General features: G+C 37.4%; 1 protein-coding gene across 1 annotated transcript; it reads left to right on the top strand.

The window, feature by feature from the left end:
- Positions 1–4,256: 4,256 nt before the first annotated feature.
- Positions 4,257–9,270, top strand: LOC103436067 (uncharacterized). Its single transcript, XM_008374476.4, has 10 exons — positions 4,257–4,776; positions 4,889–4,954; positions 5,041–5,221; positions 5,373–5,569; positions 5,872–5,922; positions 6,023–6,114; positions 6,816–6,925; positions 8,366–8,460; positions 8,647–8,751; positions 8,923–9,270. The coding sequence occupies exons 1-10, from the start codon at positions 4,450–4,452 to the stop codon at positions 9,058–9,060; spliced, it is 1,362 nt and encodes a 453-aa protein (XP_008372698.1). The 5' UTR covers positions 4,257–4,449; the 3' UTR covers positions 9,061–9,270.
- Positions 9,271–13,572: the final 4,302 nt, after the last annotated feature.

Genomic DNA, 13,572 nt, shown 5'->3' with positions numbered 1-13,572 from the left:
TCTCGTCGTGGGACTAGTAGGGAGGAGGGAGGCAGCGAGAGGAAGGTGGAGTTGGGTTCATATGGGTTTATTGGGTTAGCCTAGGTTGCTGGGTTTGTGGTTGAGGAGGAGGAGGAGGCTATGAGAGAGGGAGGGTAGGAGATAGGGAGGCTACGGAAGAAAGGGTAGATAGTGAAATTAATGAAAAAGATAAGGGGTATTGTTATCCAAAAAGTTATAATTTTGTGTTCTATGGGTTGGAACAAGTTGTTCCAGGGGGAGGGTGACACAAAAAATTGATTAAAATATGTTTCACGGGACATCGCGTCCCAGACAAATTGGCGCACCAAACATGGGACGAGTGCGTCTCATCCCACTGCATTCCGTCTCATTCCACGTACCAAACAATACCTTAAGTCAGTACCACACTAGTGTCTTTCAATACTTACTTTATTTTCTTTGCAGGTTATGTGGTGTTCTAAATATATAAATATGAAATACAGTACCATTTTTATAAAGAATGTGAAGGCAGATGCCCATCAATTGTAGTTTTATAATAAAACAATATAAATAGATGGATTTGAGATAAACCACACAACAGGTCAGTTATAACAATTTGGTTTGGACACACTTTTGACTAGAATTGGACCTAATACTTTGCGCTTACGAACGAAAAAGAATAACAATAGACAGTTGCGCTAAGTTGCAATTCCCCAATTACAATTTAAAGTAAGGCATTTTAGCCAAATGGTCATTGAGTTTGTCTACCATCTATCATTGGTCATTTCATAAAAAACAATTATTAAACGAAGACCAAAATGATGATAAAAAAGAAATCCTCAATTTAACAACCAATGGCCAGATGATTTGACAAAAATTGAGAGTATTTTTGTTATTTTATCCTTATTTAATAAATATTTTTCACAGAATAACCAAAATAATTTATAGTTGATAAACTCATGGGCCACCTCTTTTGAGTTCAAATCTCAAAAATCAACATAAAGAGTTATGTCAATTTTAAAGACTAATTCGGCTAAAAAAACCTTAAGTTAATAAAGTCTTCTTCCAAAGGATGTACGAAAAGATGAAAGTTGTTTATAAATTAGTGGGTGGTACATGAGGTTGGTTCGGTATGGGATCCCAAATCGAAAATGGGATCTCGAAAATTTTTGAGACAGGAATTTGAAAACCAATTACAAATCGAAATTTAGGTATTCCCAATTTTCAGTATTTCGGGATGGATCTGTATTGCATTTTCGGTTTTGAGCTTTTGGATTTTGGGGTTGAAATTTGAAAATTTTGGTGTGACAACCTGTCCCTAATTCTAAGCTTTATAAATTTTAAATTAGTGATTTTATGAAAATGCCCTTAAGGCAAAGATTTTACCTTTCATTGACCATAGGTTAGAGAGACGTAGGACTTATATGTGAAAGCCGTTTGCGAGTCCGGATTATAATGATATAGTTACAGACGTTTGAAATTAGTTATTTAAAGTTCAATTAAATAAATTGAACTCCCACCTTGTGGGAAGACTGACCAATCAGATTAAAGGGTAATGACCAATCAGATGAGAGAGAAGCAGCCAATCGGGAAGGGAAAGAAAGGAGTCTCTTTCCCGTCGACTTGTGCACACCCATGACCAACCCGTTTGCACCCCGATTTGATTCCGGGCAAATCATGCTATTTTTCTCATTGAATCACTACCCTCAATCACCTTCAAATCACTCAGTGGCCTGCCATCCACCATCTTAACCCAAAAAGCAGAGAGTTTTGGTTCCAATTTCATGAAGGCCGACACACGGCTTGGTGGGTACTAGGCGGCGATCCATCCATTTCTGAAACACTTACCTTCAATCACCACCACCAAAACACTTATCTGGAGGTCAGGAACAAATTGGACTTGGCGATTGAAGGTAAGTGCTTCAAATCGCCAAATTGGACCTAACTTATATTTATTATTGCTGAGATATTATGATATGGCATACTTCAGTTTTCATTGCTCTTATGCATTGGTTTTTATACTTACGTAGTGTTATTATTTTCTGGAAACTGTACAGGTTTTACGGCGAAGGGTTAACGTTTTCAAAAGGTTTTATTAAAACTTTTATTTTCAGGCCCACTTACCCTTGTTTTTTCGCCCCTCAAGGTTCTAGTAGCAAAGTTTTCGTACCGACAAGGATTATTGGCAAATCTTGGTGTGAACGATTACCATCGATGATATAATTCTCACTCTATTATACTATACTGTACTTATGCTCTGTCATCATGTGTAAATTGGGTTAATTCCCACTCATAGTGCACTCGTATATTTAGGCACTTTTAGGTTTAAATTTATTAGCACAGCTTGATTTGGAGTTTTAATGGACATTCTGGGTCGAGGTGTGTCAATTTGGTATCAGAGCATAAGTTTGGCAGTATTGCATTTATCACACGCGTGATGTAAGCATTCTAGGTTCTTGAGCCTAATTTTCTAATCTTACCACCTCGTTGAATCACGAAAAATGTGTTAGCTTTTCCTAAGTTTTGGGCATTTTTGTCGACATTTTAGAAGATCACTTTGGCGAACACCTTAGACTTAAAGCGAAGAAATTTCCTGCCAAGGAAAGGTGTAAATTTGAGCCAAGTTGATGGCCCTAAAGCAGGGCTAATGTGTCGATCTTTGACCGATGGTTGACTTTTAGTCAATGGGTCTCAAATCATTCTAGAACGTCCTTGGGGATATGTTTTATGTAAGTTACGGGTTCTATTGATAATAATTATGAGACGTGACTGAATATTTGTTTTAGGCGACAATCGTTCGTGACGCCTCGATATTCATGCTAGGAAGTTGTAGCGCATACCTCAAGTGAGTGGGTCTTTTTCCTTTTTATGGTATATGTATATGTATGTGTGTATATATATATATATAAACTTTATAGTTTCCACAAATGCTTTGAACTAAGTTATGCATATGATTAAATAATGTTATATATATATATATATATATATATATATATATATATAACTTTATAGTTTCCACAAATGCTTTGAACTAAGTTATGCATATGATTAAATAATGTTATATTTAAAATGTTGCATTGTTAAGAAATCATGAAATGCCAAACGATGCTACGATATGCATAGGTAAGTTTAGGTGAGTTTACTTTGTGATTGGAATTATTGCAACATATTGACATGCATATATGATATATTCATTTAGAGCTCATCATGGCTGCACCCTGGTATTAGTGTTCCTGCTTAGGGCTAGGGTCAGCCTACACGTAATTGTTCACTTCCTGCACCGCATGCTCACCTTGGATCCAAGTCTGGTGCTAACCTGTCGTACATACCACAATAGGTGGTTCTGACTCATAGGTGACCCGCGACTTATCGCATAACCTTCACGTGATCGTAGCACTTGAGCGTACATATTTATACCTAGCCTGTCGTACAGGTCACACCAGATGACTTCGACTCGTGTGCTAGCCTAGATTGATGAGATACAGGTCCAGTCATACATGTCATGTTAGGTGACTCTGATTGACATACTATTTTATATTGGTTTCACACCAGGCTGACATTTATTATTGTTGAGATATTATGACATGGCATAGTTCAGTTTTCGCTGTTCTTGTGTATTGGTTTTTATACTTATGTAGTATTATTATTTTCTGGAAACTATACAGGTTTTACGGTGAGGGTTTATAATGTTTTCAAAAGGTTTTTATTAAAACTTTATTTTCAGGCTCACTCACACTTGTTTTTCGCCCCTCCAGGTTCTAGTAGTAGAGTTTTCGTACCGACGAGGATTATTTGCAAATCTTGGTGTGGACGATTACCATCGATAGTATAATTCTCACCATATTTTATTGTATTGTACTTATGCTCTGTCATCACGTGTGAATTGAGTTTATTTCCACTCACAAAGCACTTTTATATTTAGGCACTTTTAGGTTTAAATTTATTAATATTTTCAACATCACTACACTTTATGGCTTCGTCACTTTCCAGGTGTCGGCTATCACAACTTGATTCAGAGTCCTAATGGACATTCAGGGTCGGAGTGTGTCATTTGGGCTATAGACTAAAATTTGGGCTTTTTGTCTAAAATTTTGTCGTCTAATTTCATATCAATTGAAATTTAGGTTTTTTGCCTGATACAAATTGAAATACTAATTCGTTCATACCAAGTCAAATTAATGTAATTTTTGTTGGTTTGGTTTGTAATTTTCGAAAAAAAATTCCAGCTCTAGTGGTACATAAAAGATGCAAAATACAAAACCGCCCAAAGAAAAATGAAAAATAAAAATCAAGCGCGTGGGTGGCTCTGATTGGTAGATAATTGCGAACACAGAACAATCCAGAACTACCATTTTGGCGCCGTATCAGTCTATCCGCCTCTTCACTCTTCAAACAAACCTCACATAAACCCTCACCTCTTTCCTTCTCTCTGTCTGAACCCCTCTACCAGAGCGACGCCGTTTCGCTTCCATGGCTTCCATATCGGCGGACATCGCCACGACCCTTACCGGGCTAACTTCTCCCCGCTCCACCCGATTCCCCAGGGTCGGAGCCGCAGCCCTCTTTCCTTTCACGTGGAGACCGAGGACTTTCGCACGCTCCCAAACCCTACACTACTCGGTGTCGTCGTTTTGCCGACCTCTTGTCGCCAAGCCCAACCGAGGCTACAGAAGGTTCACTGCGGCTGCGAGCAGCGCAACGACGTCGCAGAGCGAGAGCTCCGACGTTTTGACCCAGATTGAGCCGGATAATCGCATCCCCGCCACCATAATCACCGGTTTCTTGGGCTCCGGAAAGGTTCGATGTTCTTTGAATATTTGGTGGCCGGTTTGTATCGGTGTTTCATTGTTTGAATGCCGCAATAATCTTCATTATTTACTGAAATGTACCTGTGAAATGGAATATGCAGACTACATTGCTTAACCATATATTGACTGCGGAACACGGGAAGCGAATTGCGGTGATTGAGAACGAGGTATGGGGCTGGGATTTGCAGTTTATTATTTCTATTGGTGCCTTTTTGTGTGTATACGAAGGTATGTGATTGTGTTGATTTTTCAGTATGGTGAGATAGACATTGACGGTTCTTTGGTTGCTGCGAAAACCACTGAGGCCGAAGACATTGTTATGTTGAATAATGGTTGCCTTTGCTGCACTGTGAGGGGTGATCTTGTGCGGATGATTGCGGACTTGGTCGATAAGAAGAAAGGGAAGTTTGATCATATTGTTATAGAGACTACGGGTATGGAATTTTTTTTGTTTTGTTTTAGTGCACTAAGCTTTGAGTAATGTGTTGTTTGCAAGTTGTAGGGTGCATGAAATCTTAATATTCTGAATTTGATTGGCCCTTTGGTATTGACCACCGTGTGATTTTGTTTTCTGCTTATTTGTAGGATTGGCAAATCCGGCACCGATCATTCAAACCTTTTATGCTGAAGATCAGGTTTTTAATGATGTCAAGTTGGACGGTGTTGTAACATTAGTTGATGCTAAGCATGCTGTTTTTCATTTGGATGAAGTTAAGCCAAAAGGAGTTGTCAATGAGGCTATAGAGCAGATTGCTTATGCTGACCGTATCATTGTCAATAAGGTACACTAATTTACTATGATTTACTTGTGAATCTAATTGCACTGCACTCAAATTGAATCCTCTTGATTCTTGAAAACTGAAAATAATGTGGCCCTAATATTTCAACATGAAGGTTTTCTATATTGTGGCTTCGTCCCTTTCCTTTGGGGCACCATTAATTGGAAAAAAACATTTTGACAAAAAAAATTGGAAAGAACTTACGTTCACTTGAAGATTATTGTAGGATATTATATTCGGAATTACTTATGATTGTTACAGTTTTATTATAATGCCTGAGTACTTACTTGTCCATTCTCTCCTAGACCGATCTTGTTGGTGAGCCAGAAATTGCTTCTTTGGTGCAACGAATTAAGGTCTGTACCTTTTTTTTTATTGTTTCTAAATTTTTTTCCCCATTTCATCATGCTTGCTTATGATCAGTCCATTGAACAAAATGTTTTGTGTTGGCAATAGAACATCAATGGCATGGCTCAATTGAAGCGGACTGAGTTTGGGAAAGTTAACCTGGATTATGTTCTTGGTATTGGAGGATTTGATTTGGAGAGGTAATCTTTCACAACCATTTCATCGTTGTTGGATTTAGACAATTCTGTCCTTGCTTAGCGGGAGCCTTGTGCACTGGGTACGACCTTTTTTTTTGTCCTTGCTTAGTGGACATTACTGCCATTTCTATAAAGGTTCTCCATGATGATGCATAATGGTTCTAATTGTTCTGTACAATTTGCATGTGAAAAGAAAGGCAGATTACCCTGCAAATTATGCCTTTATCTTTAGGCATCAAACTAACTGTATCAATTGAATATTTGTGTCTTTGCGCTTTTGGAAATATTAATTTCAGCAAGTAGGAACATTAAGGGGGACTCGTGAATCTGTTTGTAAAAGTAGTAAATGTAATCAGACTACTCATATTTTGACTAAAATTTCACTCGTATGAGTCTTGGATCGTTGATGGAATATTTTTTTTCCCCTTTCCTTCTCATTTTTTTGGTTTGCATTTCTTCGATTCGCCCTTTGTATACTACTTTCGAAGTTGTGTTGTCCACCATTGGTCTGATATTTTGTCTAAATTTTCAATCATATGTCCCTTACTCTCCCATGTGTTAATTTTCTTTGGTCTAGGTGACATTAAGCTGTTTCATATTGATATATAATGCCCCATAACATGCTTCCATGCTTCATAATTTCACACCAGATCTTGTATGTGGAGTTTGATATGATATCCTAATCTTTGCTATAATCTTGCCAGGATAGAGAGTGCTATTGATGCTGAAGGTGAAAAGGAAGATCATGACCATCACCATGACCATGACCATGACCATCATCACCATCATGATGAGAAACACAATCACAAGCATGGTACATCTTTTTTATCATTAGGGCACATACTCATCTTGATGGTACCTTGTTAATAATTGTTTTATTACTAATTACAAGTTGTTTTTGCTGAGAAAGATAAGTTATTTTTTCTACACATTGAACATGCTGATGATGGTACTCTTGTTCATCTGTTGTTGAAGTAAAGCTAAATAGTTCTCAAAGTCTGTTTGTTGCACACACATCACTGCCTTTCTGGAATGGGTCCCAGTAGGCAGTGTTCTTGGAGTTTGAAAACAAATCATTATTGTGTATGCTTGAAAATTAGTGGCAGGGTGGTAAGTTTATGTTTTAGCTTTGAAGTTAGCTGCAGGTTTATGGCGTCACTTCAAAACCGAGTCCTCTGATTTGCTGAAACCCTTTTTTTTTTTTTTTTTTTGAGAAGAAACAATTTTATTAAAGAGTAGAGTAATACACAGAAGTGGATAAGAAGTCCACCAACTATATTAGAAAGGAAAATCCCAATAGGATTTGGCTACAGCAGCCATTTCTAGACCTAGCTCACTTAACTGCTGCTAACAAATCCCACAGTATTTGAGATAGAGAGCAATTATTAAACTCTTTAGTGACCGAAGCCCAAAAAGCTGCCCAATATTTTACTCTCCCCCAAAGTACTTCTGCCCCCACTCCAGTATAAAAGGTCGTACCCAGTGCACAAGGCTCCCGCTTTACGCAGCTTCTCCATAAATGGGGGTAAGGCTAGCCGACATTCACCTGCCCCCACTCCAGTATAATCTTAAAAAATCCTTTTGTTGCGTTCCAGCCATGTATTCCAAAAAATTGCCGATACCAGGCAACCCCACAAAGCTTTGGATTTTTTCCCTTTTCCAAGTGCCTTAAAATTTGTACCTAGTAGCTCGAAACACCCTTTAGGAATGACCCAACTTACTTTAACCTCCTGAAACAGTTTCCACCACAGTTGGATCGAGTAGGAGCAATGAAGAAAGATGTGATTTACACTCTCCTCCTTAGCTTTGCACAAACTACACCAATGTGGGGATAAACACATAAGAGGGTTTCTCCTTTGAATTCTGTCGCAAGTGTTGAGATTCCCATTGCTGAAACCCTTACATTACTGAAGTGTTAAGGATAAGATTTTATTATACTATCTTAACCGCTCAGCAGCTCAGTCTTTTCCCTCTGACTCCAGTTATCTTACGTTTTCTCTTATGCATTTCGTATTTCTTGGAATAGATAATAGATAACTACATATTCGAAGTTGGGGATGATTAGTTTTTTTTTTTTTTTTTTTCCTTTTTGTCATGGTTACTCATAGTTTTGATTTAGTTTGGCTTTTTTTTGGATAGTATTTTGATTTACTTTAAGAGTTTCGATCTTCCACTATAATTGTAATTTGACATTGCTACTATTTTTAATATAGATTTATGAAGTGATATTCACACATTTGATACTGATATGCAGATCATCATGATGATCACCACGCCCATGATCATGTTCACGATCCTGGTGTTTCTTCTGTGAGCATAGTTTGTGAAGGGAACTTAGATCTTGAAAAGGTAGGATCCTGTTTCATCTTATTTAGCGATATATATGATAATTTCTCTCTGTGTCTTCCATGTGGACCTGTTGCCTTTTAAATGACACAAGTACACATTTGAGGGCCAGTTGCATCTAGAGGCTTTGTCCGGCAGGTATGAAAGAAAACCTGACAAAGACTACTAATTTTGTTTTAATTTTTTCAGGCTAACATATGGCTTGGTACGCTGTTGTTGGAACGAAGCGACGACATATATCGTATGAAAGGTCTTCTATCTGTTCAAGGAATGAATGAGAGATTTGTCTTCCAGGTGAGAAACTTGCTGCTAATGTACATTGATATCTTTTTTATGTAACGGATTTTTGGATTGTGCCTTTGCTTTCTGATAAAGAAGTTCGATATGTAGTTCTGAACAAATTTAGTGAGTGTTTATCTCTGTTGTGTATGTTATTGTAATAATGTGTTTTCGGTTGGGTAACAGGGAGTTCACGATATATTCCAAGGCTCACCTGATCGGCCGTGGGGGCCCAACGAGCCAAGAACGAACAAGATTGTTTTCATAGGGAAGAACTTGGATGCGCAGGAGTTGGAAAAGGGTTTTAAAGGCTGTTTACTGTGATCTCTGAGACAAAGCTCGGTGCTTTTATTCCCCTATTAAAGATTGACCAAAGGGGATGATTGAACATTTTGATGTACATGTACATGTACATGTGGTGTAGCCGGAAACAGTGTACGAGTCACGATAGAGAGAATCGATCGATGATGTTGTATGATAGTAAATGCTTATTTCCACATTATCGACCCGAAAATTGATTTCGAGCTTTCGTAACCATGTCCATTACATATAACAGAACAAAGTATACATTTTTAATCAAACTTTCTAGACAGCAAAGTTGCAGAGACAGACAGTAGAACAACATTCCTTTTAACCTCATGAGAGTGGATGTCCTCCAAATCCGAGTGCTGCAGAAGAGGAAAATATCCCTTCAACTTAGGCCAATCTCATGCACGCCTGCAGGCTGCAGGTTGAAGTATCATAAGATGACATCCTTGCCCATGTTGCATCAAAGTGAAACAGCCTAGCTTCGCTGGCCAAGATGATCAACAGACAGCGGATCCATGCACATGTGACTGTGGAATGAGTTGTGGGGCGGTGGCGGGCAAATTCTTCACTGCCTGGATTGAGCCTTCAATTATCTGATCGACGACGTTGTTTTTCATGAGAACTAGGGCCTTGTCCATGTCTGCTTGACTGCTGTAAATGGTTTCAGCTTGACAGATAATGCCACTAAGGCGGCGTTCTAGGGCAGTAAATTTCTCCGACCGAGTTTGATTAAAGATCTTCACTTTGGGTAGCAAGTCAGTACATTCCATGAGGATGAGCTTATTTTCAATATATTCAAGTGCCCACCTGCTTCAGGATCTTTGGCCATATCCTTGTTGGCTCTTCTCAAAAGATTGAGCAACTTTGGTATGGATACCTCCAAATCCATTGCGGTTGACATTTGCAATGTCTGAAAAGGTGTAGCAGCTGCAGAATAAGGTGTGGAACTGAACAGATACAACCAATGCTTTTCCCCTAGATCATCACTTTCTGCCGCCAATAAACCAAAATCATCAGCTCCCCTTGGTGCTAAATCCAAGACCAAATTATATAAAATAACATTATCAAACGATGAAGGAGCATCTCCGGTGCTGGGGTGTCAATTGGGGCTCTACCACCACTTTCAACACTCTTTGTCACCGTTCATGCTCTAAATTGCGTTTTGAGTTGCTGAAAGCACCAGGGAGGAGGATTTATTTATTTTTTTTTTTTTTTTGAGTTGCTGAAAGCACCAACCAGGAATTTCTTTTTGAGTTGCTTCAACCATCAGCGACGAATTTTTTTTTTTTTTTTTTTTAAGTTGCTGAAAGCACCGACAAAGAATTTTTTTTTTGAGTTGCTGAAACCACCGGCAAGGAATTTCTTTTCTGTTTTTATTTTATTTTATTATTTTTTAATTTTAAGTTGCTAAAAGCACCAACAAGGAATTTCTTTTTGAGTTGTTGAAACCATCAGCAAGGACATTTTTTTTTTTTTTTGAGTTGCTGAAACCACTGCAAAGAATTTTATTAAACCACCATCAAGAATTTTTCTTTTTTTGAGTTGCTAAAACCACAAGCAAAAAATTTTATTTTATTTTTTTGAGTTGGTTAAAACACAATTAAATTGCTAAAGTAAACCTGCAGGGAATGCTGATTGACTTGGAGGGAAAGATATTACTTTTAAGGAAAATTTTATTTGAACCCATATAATTTCTTTCTACACCTAATTTAAATTTAAATTTAAATTTAAATTGTCTTTTTTACTTTATTGCATAATTACCATCAAGTACGAAATGAAATTAACAATAAAACTAAAACTTATCAATAAACCCATATAAACCCTACCGTCACTCCTTGTTTCATCCAAATTAATAATCCATGTAATGGTTTCATCTGGACTTCTAGTGCATGGTTCTTTCGTTACAGTACCATGATGGGTGAGCCATGATTCATTCAAGCCATGAAACTAGCAATCATTGAAATGTCATCTGCTTCTGGTAGGGACAGAGCGGTACCTTTTCCCTGTCAATTGGATAAGATTGTGTCAACCTCACGCAAGTCAGTGTTGATCAACCGTACATGGCATTTGGGATCTGCACTAGTCTTCAAGGTCTGAAGATGTGAAAAATGATTCTTGATTAAAGATATGAACACACATGAAATCAAATAAGCACTCTTCCAAACATTACTAAAAGCAAGTAAATTTGTTGTATCCCATACAAATAGAAAATAACTTGAATTAGCCCTATATCATATCCATGGAGAAAAGGGCCATACTTCAGTTGGTGATTTGATTTCAACCTTGATGAGCTCTCTCCAAAAAAACCTGTGCATGGTTTTTATAGTTTCACAATTTAGTTTAGCGAAACAGAAATTGAAATATTATTGATTGGTAACCCTATCCTAATACGATTGCAAAGAAGACCATATTTCATAGATTATGAATTTGTCCACTTTTTCATAGTCCTAACTTGAAATGGACTTTTTTTTTGCAAATTTTGAATTTGTATTTTCTAAAATGAGTATAGAGATAAATTTATCAATTGAATTAGGTTTGTGACGGTAGTTTAGGTAATAAATTTGGGTTTAAAGAGAGATTGATAATTTAATTAAAAGTAATATGAGTGGAAAGAGTAAGTTAGATGTAAAAAAAATTACGTGAGTTCAAATAAAATTTCCGTACTTTTAATTGGCATTAGTTGAACTTTACACCTTGGAATTAAGTGAAATTTTATAATCGACCTTAACTTCGAAAGATCTGCCCTCCTTTGCCATTTGTTTGGAAAATGATTTAACATTTCTTGCATTACTAATAAAATTTAGTGGGAATTTTAAATAAATACCTTAATTCATGTAGTTTTAGTTCTAGCTATTTAATCTCTCATTTGTTGGGTTATTTATGCTCAAGTCAGAGATTTAGGGTGCGTTTGTTGCACCGGACTGTCTCGGACTGGACTAGCTTCAGGGACTAAGCTGGACTGGCTTAGACTAGACTAAACTGGACTAGCTTAGTGAAGGGTTTGGTGCAGTGTCGGACTAAGAAGCAGGATAATGAAAACAGTACTGTCACCAGTTTGATGTTTGCTCAGACTAGGACTACATTATTGTTCTATTTTAATTGCTTTTTTATTAAAGATATTATTAAAATTAATAATATTTGATGAGAGAGACTCAATAAAAATACAAAAACCAAATTTTCTTGCCAACGAAAGAAACATACATGATTCAAGAGTACCATTGTTCCAAACAACAATATAACAAAGTGTTCTCCCAACAAATCAAACGATGTTACATGAAAGCAACAAATCAAACATCTAATAACTAAAGAAAATAAACCACCGTAAACAAAACATAGATCATGTAAAATAGACCTTAATCGGGCATCAAAATTTGATACAACAGCTACTTTAACACCTGCTTTCCTCAGAGCTTCAACCACCTTCTCAGCATCAGGATCACAGAGATGCCAAGCCTATGAGAAAACAAAGAAAAATATTATAACCCACTTCACACCTCTATATTGCTATACAGAAAATGGTACTTAAATATCACCCAACCTTGTCAGTCGTATAGTAGTTATAAAGTTCTTCAAAGCACTGAGAATCGGAACAGCCAGTGGAAGAACTGACTATATATTGCCAGAAGGGTCTCCCATCATTTACATATCTACAATGAAAAAAGAGAAAATGCTCACCTTAAAGATAAAAGAGAAAATCAGAGAATTCACTCCAAACATGGCATAATACTGCTAAACTTCTGCATTAACTAATTGAGATTAAGGGGGACACTGAAAAGAAACAGAAAGAAAGGATTCACTTCTACTTGACCAATCCCATTGAAAACACGATGGCTAGACGGGAGAAAATTCTACGCTAGACTTTAGGGGACTGTCAATATATTTCCAAAATACAAGGAACCGGAACCACAAGACCATTCCTACGTCTTCACATTTCCTTATCCAGTAGCCCTCCGCTCCCCCATCACCACACTCGGGAGATTTATCTACTACAACTAGTAGTCGATCCCATGATCTATTAGGTAGAAAATGCAAAAGGTTCAAGGTAGAACGAGAATCGTTCGATAACTTCCTCACTCCCTCCCACTGAAGCACAAATTTAATTGAAAGTCTGAAACAGTTCAATCTTTGCCATGTTCAACGGTCAAGCCAGAACGAGACGAGTGATGAAATCACAAAAACTTATGTATTCATATGGGCAGTAAGAATGGAAACTTTGAGCCATCAGAAGGGATTAGATCACAGTAATCCTTTTCACTATTCCAGTCCATGTAAATGGTTATAACCTGGATCTCAAAGCCCTTGCGCAATTTCCCAACATCATCTGGCAGACTTACTACAAATTCTATCAACAATCAAGAGCGAACCCTAAATCAAACATTTGTGTCAAGCCATGGATTATATGAGATCCCAAACAAAAAGCTAAGAGCATCTACTGCACCAAAATCTGATAAATACTTTAATCCACCCCCCAACACACACAAAAAGTAGAAATTCTCACTTCGGATTACAAAGTAATTGAACAGCAGA

The sequence above is a fragment of the Malus domestica genome, chromosome 17 (assembly GCF_042453785.1).
Source record: "Malus domestica chromosome 17, GDT2T_hap1".
Taxonomy (NCBI): Eukaryota; Viridiplantae; Streptophyta; class Magnoliopsida; order Rosales; family Rosaceae; genus Malus; species Malus domestica.
This window is presented reverse-complemented; position numbering and strand designations above follow the sequence as displayed.